The following is an 11,916-nucleotide window of genomic DNA, read 5'->3' on the forward strand; positions in this document are numbered from 1 at the left end:
ATATATAAATAAATATATATCTATAACTATAAATATATATATAAATACGAATATAAATATATCATCATCATCGTTTAACGTCTGCTTTCCATGCTGGCATGGGTTTGACGGTTTGATGAGAACTGGCAAGCCAGATAGCTGTACTAGGCTCCAGTCTGATCTGGCAGAGTTTCTACAGCCGGATGCCCTTCCTAATGCCAGCCACTCCAAGAGTGTAGTAGGTGCTTTTACATGCCACTGGCTTGAGGGCCAGTCAGGTGGTTCTGGCAACAACCACACTCAAATGGTGTTTTTTACATGCCACCTGCACTGGCAATGACCTCGTTCAAATGTTTTTCATGTGCCAGTAAGGCAATGCTGATAATGATCACATTTGAATGGTACTTTTTACATGCCACCGGCACAGGAGTCAGTCAGCAACCCTGGCAAAGATCATGTTCGGATGGTGCTCTTAGTGCTCCACTGGCATGGATGCCATTGAATTTGATTTCGATTTCACTTGCCTCAACAGAGTTTAGTGTCCAATGAAGGAAAGGCACACATAAGTGGGCCATCACCTCGCCTTCGAAGGTTAACCCAAATGGATTTAAATCTCAAAATGTAGAGGGATGAATCAAAATATTGATCAAGGGGATTTAAACCCCATGTATAGAAGGATGGATTGAAATATTGTTAGGAACACCTGGTTTAATGCTCAACTGTTTCTGCCATTTGATTGTACTCATTTGTGGGCATAATGTTAATTCATAAACATGATACATATATTGCACTTGGGTATGATTATAGAAAAAAGCTAAAAGGACAATCTATGGGTACCCTCAATTGTTAACACATCATGCTGTTTGTTTGTCCATAAATTGTATGACAGACCCTAATGACATTATCAGTCATCAATCTAAAGTGAATTGTAGCCTAGTGGCCTTTGTGTTAGCATTATAATAAGTTAAAGACTGCTAACCACAAATTAAGACAGTTTAGTTGCTGAGGACAGACAATTTAGGGAGCCTCAGGAGAAATAATATGCTAAGTATATGGGGAAAGAAACTGAAATTTGTACAAGATTAAAACTCATACACTCACATTTACGCACACACCTACTTACAAGCACATAAGTACAGTGATACACACATCTATATACATTATTCTTACACATATTTATATATAATCTCACACTGACACACACACACATACGTACATGCAAGTAATTTTTAGTGTATGTGAGTCATTGCATGTAGATATGTTTGAATATCTGTAAATATATTATGTATATATATATATGCATATGTATATATATATATATATATATATATGCTTGTATATATATATATATATATATATATGTATATCATCATCATCATCATCATCATCGTTTAACGTCCGCTTTCCATGCTAGCATGGGTTGGACGATTTGACTGAGGACTGGTACAACCGGATGGCTACACCAGGCTCCAATCTAATTTGGCAGAGTTTCTACAGCTGGATGCCCTTCCTAATGCCAACCACTCAGAGAGTGTAGTGGGTGCTTTTACATGTCACCCGCACGAAAACGGCCACGCTCGAAATGGTGTCTTTTATGTGCCACCCGCACAAGAGCCAGTCCAGGGGCACTGGCAACGATCTCGCTCGTACATATATATGTATATATGTATGTATATATGCATATATATATGTATGTATACATATATATACATGTATGTTTGTGTATGTAAGTATATATATGTGTGTGTGTGTGTATATATATGTATGTGTATATATATATGGGTGTGTGTGTGTGTGTGTGTGTATATATATATATATATATATATATACATACATTTAATGCTGACAAATTCCAAGCCCTACACTACCAGAATCCAAAACTGAATATAAAACTTACAGGGTACACTGCCCCACAAGGGATTACAATCCCAGAGCCTAAATCAGTGAGGGATCTGGGTATCAACACGAGTGATGATATCTCTTTTCAAGTGCACATTACCAGGATAGCAACAAAGTGCAGACGACTGACTGGCTGGATTCTGAGAACGTTCAGAACCAGAAAGAATGAAACCATGATGGTCCTCTGGAGGACATTTGTCCTCAGCCGCCTGGATTACTGCTCCCAACTATGGTCACTCAACAGTGTAAAATTAACAGCAGACCTTGAAGTAATCCAGCAAAGCTTCACAAAGAAGATAATCTCATTGCAACAGCTCAGCTACTGGGAAAGGCTGAAACAGCTAATACTCTACTCCTTGGAGCGAAGGTAGGAGAGGTATGCAATAATATACATCTGGAAGATTCTGGAAGGAATTGTGCCAAATTTTGGCATTGAAAGCTACACAAATACCTGAACTGGTAGACACTGCACAGTGCCAAAGATCAAAGAAATGCCCTCGCGCTTCAGGACCAGTCACTGCAACAGCCTGGATTTCAGGAGCCCGCAGCTTTTTAATATTCTCCCAAAGAGCCTGAGGGAATTACATAAAGTGGACGTAGTAACCAGAAAATGTATTATAGACGTAATCTTAGCGTTTAATGACAACATACCATGAAGATACATACGAGCAGTCTTATAGTACTGCTGTGTTATTGTTTTCTTACTTTACCCCTTATTGTAGTGTGGTCATGTATGTGTGTATGCATACATACGAATATTTATTTATATCCGCATATATACTTCTTGATAATTTATTTTGTCTTTGTATTATTTATACACACTCCATTTATATAAGTATATACAGGTATGTGAGTATGCATGTGTGTGTACGTATGTGTGCACGTACATAAATACATAAATGCACATGTATGTGTATATGTATGTATATATATATTCATGCCTAATTCACTTGACCGGTTAATAGTTGTCCAACCGTAGCTAAGCCAAGACAGTTTAAAACAATAGATGACCAATTAGATGAGGGTACTGAACAGCAAAAATTACCTCTCCCCATTACCAGCAGGATTCTGGTAATTATTTCTGTCTGCACATTTGATTTACAGGAAATACTTTTTAAAGGAAGAATAAAACATTAAGCCAAATATCATATATATTTCTTTTGATGAGCAATAATATTCTACATAATTACAGTTTGGATACATAAGAAGAGGCAAACAGAAAACTGTTTTGTGGAACACATCAAATTTAACCATAATTTATAAGCACTCATATTTTGAGTGATTGACAAGCCAATTTACACTTAACAAAAGACAGCATCTTTCTTTTGTAAAATGGTATAATTAAGAGCAAAATAGTCTCACACGTATATTATTGTCAATGTTACAATAATCTTATCTGGAGCATTTCAGTTCTATTTTTGGTTTCTATCTTCTTTTCAGACAAGTTGTTTAGAGATATTTATAGCAAAGATTAAAACATGGTAAGCTATTAAAAAATATTTTGACTAGAAAGTAATTTCAGAAATATGTTTCTCCTTTGTTGAAACTGCATTTAGTTTATCCTAATTTTTGACAAAAATGAAATAAACTATTATCATTCTTGACAGAATCATTAGAGCTTTAGATAGAATACTTTGGCAGTATTTTTTCCTGCTATTTACATTCTGAATTCAAATCCATTAGAGGTCAACTTTACTTACTCCAAAAGGATAAAAAAGCAAAGAACCAATCAAGTACTGGGTAGCAACTAATTCATCTCACCAAATTGCTAGCCTTATGCCTAAATTAGAAACAATTATTTTAGTAGGAAAATTTGTAACTTCAAAAACTGTAGAATCTGTAACTCTACAGAAATATATTTACATTAAAATATAAAGATATTTCAAGAACCTATTGGTGGTTAACTTAAGACTGAATAATAAATACATTTTTACATTTAAATAAACCAATACTTGTGGGTATACACTGTATAAAAATTAGCATTCTTGCAATATAGTCCTTTTGCCTTGTAAGCCTTTTCTCTATATTGTCAAAGACCCTGACCAATCTCTCTCCCCAACACAACTCATTTTCTTGAGCCATCCCCTCTCCACCATCTCCCACTCTCCTTTTTGCATTCATGCAAACTTACCTACCCACTTATCCTATCCAATCCTCTTTACCTCTTTACTTATATATCCCTCCCTTCCCTGTAACCTGAGGATGCACTCCAACACATCTTCTTCGCCATCTTTTCTTTCTTCCTGTCTCCTTTCTTTTTCCAACTAAGGTAGGCAAGTATCTCCTCTACTGTAGGGCACCTGCCTCTAGCTTCTGTTATTCTCTAACCTTTTATCGTTTGGCACAAAGCTACTTCCCTCAATAGTATTCCCCACTCAGTTGGTGGAGGTCTAGTTTTGCAGGTTACTTGGTGACTTTGTTGGTGCTATATAAAAAGCGCCCAGTACACCTGTAAAGTGGCTGGCATTAGGAAAGGCATCTAACTAAAGAAACCACGTCAAAACAGAGAGAAGAACTTGGTGCAGTCATTTTGTTTGTCAGCTTCTATCATACCATCTATCCCATGCACAAACTTCTTTTAGTTTCTGGGTGCCAAATTCACTCACAAGGCTTTAGTCAGCCTGGAGCTATAGTAGAGGACACTTGCCCAAAGTGCCATGCAGTGAGACAGAGACAGAATAAAAAAGGAAAGAACACATTGGATAAGGGGGTTCTGGATGCACTATGTCTGAATAAAAGAAGAGATGATCATGACTGGAATCAGAGTGGAACTGCAGTTAAATAACAATATCATAGAAGAACTGCCTGTATAACAGAAATATTTGACAAACAAAAATAAATAATAAATAAAATAAAAAAGATTAAAGTGAACTACTGCAGGCTTATCCTACTTATTTGCTATATGTATTTGCTATTTCTAAATGAAGTATTATTTTTTTTTTCAACTATTTTAAGTTACTGTACTGTTGCAGCCATACTGGGACACTATCTTCATGTGTCTTAATCAATTATATCAACCACAGTTCTTATTTCGGTCTGATATTCAATCGATTACTGTTTGTTAAACTGCTAAGGTGTAGTCAATAAAGGAACATAACGCAAGCAGCAACACTAGTTTCCAGATCAGGTATTTGTCAACATGCAGCTATAGTAGAAAAGGTTCAAAGGTGCTGTGTAGTGGGATCCAACCTGAAACCACGTGGTTACAAAGCAAACTTCTTTATCACATAGCAATGTCTGCACCTCTGCACCTATTATTATTTTCTATATACAAAAGAGCTTACTCTGGAATTTTACTAAAAAAGGCAACAATTTTTTGTATCAATTTAATAAATACATTGAATAATTTAAGGTTGTTCAAACTAAAAGGTAATTATCAGATAGGAAAGCATTAAAAGACCTGACAGCACTATTCATGAGATTGTGAGAAGTGAAATAAGAAAATGACACTTGAGGTATTTCAGTGAATAATGACAACATACACACAACTGAATAGTCTGGACATCAAGTCATTTGATAAAAGCTGTTGGGGAAAAGGTGGGTTAATATTTTTCTAATCAACTGATTTTCAGTTTTCATCTTTACAATGGTTTTATCTTTTGTTTGTAAGTACATTTTGCTAAATCATTTGTTTTTCTGGTTTTCAATCTCCAAATATATTTCTTGAAAATTTAATTTTTTTTTTATAGTAATCAAGTTAGTGATGTATTAAATGCAGTTTCTTTTTATCTTTTAAATATCAAAAAAAAATTTTGTATGCTGAATTGTCTTCCAGTAATGTAATAAAAATAGCTGTAAGTTAATCTACATTTTATAAATTTCAAAACCTCACATCTACTTTGACTTTATTTTCCATTACTCCAATATTAATAAAATTCCAGAAAGATATACATTTATCAATTATTATGTGTCAACAAATTAACCAATACATTATCATTTGATCTGCTAGAAATAAGAGCCAAACCTCTCTGATATGACATACAACTGACTTAAATAAAAAGAAGGATACATTGAATAGTGTAGTACTAGATACATTATATCTAGAACAAAATATATGAAGTAATCATGGCTGGAGTGTCTTTATTCATAGGCCAGTTCAGTCAGGCTAACCTGGGAGCTGAACAACACTAATTAGTATTTTTTCATTCAGTTATTGATTCTCCTTTACAAATATGGTCTTGTATCAAATGAAATCATTAATGTGGCAGGTTAATTCTATATAAGAATACATATTCAGTCTAATTTTACTTAGTTCCTACACTCTATTGTATATTATTTCATTTCACTATTAGCATTGGTAATTTGGTCACAACAAGTGAGAATACAGTGTTTAGTGTTCAATAAATCTTGTCCTGAGATTAATTCATACTAGAGACATTTTTTATCTTTCTTCTCAGTAGGGTTGATTAAAATATGTAAAGTACTGAGAGTGATTCAGTTGTTCTAGGACCTTTGGGAATTGATACTAGATCAGGAAATCCAATACTTATGTCTAGCATCAGATAAATAACAGTTCTCAGAATTTTATTATTTTTAAAATTTAATTACTGTTAGTCTCACCAGTGGATGAAATGCTCTTAAAGTACCACTTTTCCATCACTTTCCTGTAAATACTTTATAACCAGATTCCTATGTGTGTATCAGTATGTGTATCATTGTATCATTGCATGTGTGTATGCTATCATCATCAACTTCATCATCATCTAACATCCATTTTCCATGCTGGCATGGGTTGGACAGTTTGACAGGAGCTACATCAGGCTCCATTGTCTGTTCAGGCACAGTTGCTATGGCTGGATGCCCTTCTTAATACTAACCTGCTTTTTAGAGCCTTTTATGGTGTTAGGTAGATGAGAGATAAATATCTACCTAGATAGAGATCCAGTCTATCATACATATAGAGAGAGTTTATTTTCTTTCTTGTATCAAACTGATGCTTATATATATCATCTAACATCTGTTTTCCATGCTGGTAAGGCCAGGAGCTGCACCAGGTTCCACTGTCTGTTTTGGCATTGTTCCTGCAGCTGGACTTCCTTCCTAATGCCAACCACTTTACAGAGTGTATGGGGTGCTTTTTATGTGGCACCAACATTGATGCTTTTTTGCATGATACCAGCACTAGTAATTTTTATGTGGTACCAGCAGCAGTGCCTTTTAAGTGGCACCAGCACTTGTGATTTTTATGTCACACCAGCACTAACAAGGTTACCACATTTGTCTCAATATGTACATTATAATTTTATTTTCCAAGTTCCATTCCTCATTATCTTCTTCCAGCCACACTCTATTCTCTGCTATACTCCATTCTTAACACCTGTTTTGTCTTCTATCATTCTCAATGCCCTCATGTATCTAACATAACCCTTCGTCTGAGCATTCCTATAGCTCTCGCCTTCAACTACCAGTCATCTATCCCATCTATCCATCTCTCCTTACATCGTTATGGAATTTTCCCGTCCCCCCTGCCTACTCACCCAGTCCAGTCTTCTGTATCACTTCCCAGTGTACATGTGTCCTGACACATATGCACCACCATCCATCTCACTCCCTCCATCTTTCTAAGCTTCTCTTTCTCTCATTTCTTCTCCTACTGGAGTGTCCTTGTATCTCTTCTACAGCAAGACACTTATTTCTATCCCGCTATTATTCTTTCAACCTCTCAACTTGCAAAAAGCTACTTCCTTTAATACTCCCTCCCCCATCAAGGGGATTGCCTCATCTTAAAATTTATTGGCTGACCCCACCAGTGCTGGTACCATGAAAAAAGCACCCACTACAGTCTGTAAAATAATTGGTATTCGGAAGGGCACTCAGCCATAAAAGCCATGCCAAAACAGACAAGAGAACTTCACACAGCCCTCTGGCTTGTCAGCTCTTGTCAAATATCGAACCCATGCCAGCACAGAAAAAGGACATTAAATAATGATATATATATATATATATATATATATATATATATATATATATATATATATATATATATATATATGAACAATAATTTTCTGTTAAGACTTCTTGTTTGTTATCTACTGAGGATGGCATTACATCAGTTATTTTACTGCTGTGAATGCTAGAAACAAGCTTTAAAAAGTCTGGCAAAGAAATATTGATATATTTAAGCCTTTTGATAACAACCTGTATCAACTGCCCTTGGATTGGAATGTTTAGGATTTGGAGGAAGAGACAGTAGAGGCAAAAAGAGAGAAGGATGCATTGGACATATGTGGAACACAGCTTGCTAGTCCAAGAGAGCTGGAGCAATTGTAGTAGTAATAGAAGAAATAACAAAACATAATGCATCTATGTAATAGTGATTATGAGTGCTTGTAAATGAATTTGAGAACTATCAATAATTTTGGCAGAGATGCAATCTATGATTTGTGTGTGTGTGTGCACATACAGCATTTAGTAGCCATCCCTGAAACGGCACAGAGCCACCGAGGAGACCAGTTGTTTAACCATTGTTTTGCTGCATTATAGGACACACCATGATCTTGCTACACTTTCATGAAGTAATTTACTGAATGGTCCCTACCCAGCCAAGCTAAATTTCTTTATCACAGCAGGAATTGCTATACACCTAAGTATTTTAATTTTTCAACCATTTCATATTGTGGTACTGGTACTGTATGCTGTGGATCCTGTGGACAGTCCACAAGACTAATGCATACATCCTAAACCAAGCAGATATTCTTGCCAGCCTACTAAGTATTGTGCATAACTGGAAACTGAAATATTTTAGCCTTATTTGCTCCCAGTCATTTGACAACCTTGAGTAGTTATGCTTAGTACTACTCTAGGCATACATTGACATAGGAGACCATGTTGATCATGGGCCAGTGACATGAAACAGTGAATAGCCTACCATTTATATACACCATCTCCTGAGAACTTCTCAAAACTGATTACAGTGGTGAGGATTTGGACAAGTTGTTTCCAGTAGTTGTTTGTTGACCTGATAAGTAGCAATATATAAAATAAAGATATCTTAATAGTTCTTTGATGCAAGTTGAACTTGAGTTTTATAGAGATTTAGAAGCTGAAAAAAAAAAAAAAGGCTGAAGTATTTGCTTATGTTTGTAATGTTGCTATGAGAGATCTTCAGAGATTGTATAGCTCAGTATTTGTAGCAACTTTTATGGGTTTAGCTAGTTGTTCTTCAGGCAGAGGGAATCTAGTTCAAGATTGTGTTTGTGAAATGCTTTTCAGTAGTGTCAAAGGAAATAAGGTATTCATATGCTCACTATAAGATATTTTAAAGGTCCCTTTACATGGAAATAGAGCAAGTTTGACAAGAGGTACCTACATTGAATATGAATAGTGTGTAGTAGTTTAAGCAGAGGTAAAAAAAATTCATTCCTTAAGAAAAAAAAATGGATGATAGCATGTAAGAAGGAAAAAAGAATTGTGGGCAGGATTCTTTATATGAAAATAAAAATTCCTATATTAATTTGTGAAATAGAATTTCAACTTACAGTTGCTAGTTAGATATGGGAATCTTCTGCCCCTACCCAAAACATTTTCAAAAAAATCTGGGTCTTTACATTATCAAAAATATCATTAATAAGGATTACTTTAATCAGAGAGTGAGACTCAGTGTAAGTTGTTAAGAAAAGGAATGAAACTAGGGATTTAAAATGAAAAGATTAACCAGGTGTTCTTATATTATCCTTTACATTTATCCTCGAACTAGTCTATGTTTTGTTGAAGAAATATGCTTTCCTTATGCACACACACACACACACACAAAATATATGAACTTGCAAACATCAAACATACTTACATTCATAGATTTATACACATGTATACAAACATAAATATACAAATACACACACACATATATATTCAAGGACTTCTAGACATTTACTTACATATATCATTGCTATTATGTTAAACTGTTGTATGTCCAAATTTGGCCAAATGCATATTTTTTTCAATATTTAATTTCACTTGCAATAGCTGGTTCCTTTGGCCAAACTATTGTATCAATATATATATGTATATATATATATATATATATATATATATATATATATATATATATATATATATATATATACATACACACACATACATACATTGAAGTGTAGAGTTAATGGCAATAACTTGACAGGTCCAGAACTGGGTTAGAGCTGTTCTTGTTAATTATGGCCACACCTGCATGGATGGTAGGTTCATCAATAACATATTATCTCTAAGTTAATATTGGTTTTCAATTTGGCACAAGGCCAGCAATTTCGGGCGAGGGATAAATTGATTACATTGACCCCAGTGCTCAATTGGTACTCACATTTGAGCTTAGAACGTAATGACAGATGAAATGTTGTCAAGCATTTTGCTCAGCACAGTAACAATCCTGCCAGCTCACAACGTTTGTCTCTAAGTTAATATTGATATTGGAATAAAACTGATACAACAATACTTGTTTAGGAAAAATAAATTGATAAAATATCAGGAGTAGTTGTGTGGTAAGAAGCTTGCTTCCGCACATGCATCACCCAGAGTGCATTTGGTTTGTCATTTGTGTGCGAGTCAGATGTTTTATTTCTTTTGCTGCTTCGAGGGAAGAGACAATGTACTCAGACTTTAGCAGGTCTGAGTTGTCTTTAGCAAAGGAGGAGCTGGTAAGGATGGTAATAAAGATGGACGGAGTGTTGCAGAAAACAAGGAGTTTTGCTGAGGCCATGGAGATGAAGCGAAGGGAGCTAGACTTGGCTGGTCTGGAGGAGTATGAGAAGATGGTACAGAAGATGGGAGGTGACATGAGGTTGTCGCCCTCGCCCCAAAGGAATTATGGAGTGGATGGAGAGAAAAACGATCACCTATAAGGTGTCCTCATTAAAAGGAAAAAAGGCCGAGCAGGTGGAAGCTGAAACGGAAAAGGCGCTAAGGGAGCGGTCAAAGAAAGTGGTGTATATAACCAAAGGAAAGAGATATGGGACGATGGTCATCTATTTAGGATAGTAGAGGAGGTGAGGAGGCTGGTGAGTGTGGTGGTGAAAACAGGAAGTAGTGCTTCTGCCCATATACCTTGGAAGAAAGACTTCCAAGGTAAGGGTAGAAGCAATCCCACCTGATATAGAAGTGGCTTGGGTGGCGGCGGCTATCCTTGTTGGAAGTGAGGAGAAAGTGACTATCCTTCAAGCCACAGAGATGGAGGAAGGAGGGTGGAAAGGGAAGACATTGGAATTGATTATACAGACAGAGGAGGGACAGCTGGAGAGTTTGGCAGAGACGATGATGGGGGAAATTGTGCTGAGTGTGGGTAGAGGGCAGAGTACCACGATGTTTTTAATGTGGCCAAAAGGGCCACATTAGAGCATACTGCCCTCTACAGTGGACAATAGCAAAGGAAACAGTTGTGGAGATGGAAGAGAAAAGAGAGGAAGAAAAGACAGATGGAGGAAAGGAGGAAGAATGGAGAATAACAGAGTAGAAGGAAGAGGAAAAAGAAAACATTGAGTGTGATGTGGTACACCACTCAAGACCACTCAGAGCCACCCTCCCCATACAGACAACAAACCCATCCACCCCATTTCCCCACAGGAAAAAAAGAAAACAAAAGAGCAGACACCTCAGAATTTATAAGACTCCTCCTCCGGTGAAAAAGGTTACGAGAGAGTGCAGTCATGGAGCAATAGTGGAACAGGAAAAGAGACTAAAAGGAAATTAGGTCTCAGAGGGGTCGAGTGGTGTTGCTTAGTGTGGGGTGAGTAGCACACTCTTCATATTTTCATTTTCAACTATCACGCATGTTACTATAATTCTAATTTGTTTTTCATAATACCATATTTTATTTTTATATATTTTTAATTGTTATATGTCCCCACATGTGTAAAGCCTTTATGGCTAATTTGATGAAATAAAGAAACTTGCTTCCTAACCACATGGTTCCGAGTTCAGTCCCACTGTGTGACACCTTGGGAAGTGTCTTTTACTATAGCCTTGGGCTGACCAAAGCCTTGTGAGTGGATTTGGTAGACAGAAACTGAAAGAAGCCTGTCGTATATATGTATGCGTGTGTATATGTTTGTC

At 36.2% G+C, this 11,916-nt stretch overlaps 1 protein-coding gene and 1 long non-coding RNA gene across 3 annotated transcripts in view; one reads left to right on the forward strand and one right to left on the reverse strand.

The window, feature by feature from the left end:
• The window catches only part of LOC128247308 (uncharacterized), a 73,428-nt gene that overhangs the window by 35,172 nt on the left and 26,340 nt on the right, over positions 1–11,916 (reverse strand). The gene's annotated exons all lie outside the window — the stretch shown is intronic.
• LOC106878934 (CKLF-like MARVEL transmembrane domain-containing protein 7) overlaps positions 1–11,916 on the forward strand; it is a 56,827-nt gene that overhangs the window by 5,050 nt on the left and 39,861 nt on the right. The window contains exon 1 of one of the 2 annotated variants that reach the window (XM_014928299.2): positions 5,334–5,415. The exons of the other annotated variant lie outside the window; for it this stretch is intronic. Within the exon in view, the coding sequence (XP_014783785.1) occupies positions 5,349–5,415 (67 nt within the window). The 5' untranslated portion in view covers positions 5,334–5,348. Of the gene's footprint in view, positions 1–5,333; positions 5,416–11,916 lie in introns of those variants that run through there. 2 annotated transcript variants of the gene reach the window in all.

The sequence above is a fragment of the Octopus bimaculoides genome, chromosome 1 (genome assembly GCF_001194135.2).
Source record: "Octopus bimaculoides isolate UCB-OBI-ISO-001 chromosome 1, ASM119413v2, whole genome shotgun sequence".
NCBI classification, from domain to species: domain Eukaryota; kingdom Metazoa; phylum Mollusca; class Cephalopoda; order Octopoda; family Octopodidae; genus Octopus; species Octopus bimaculoides.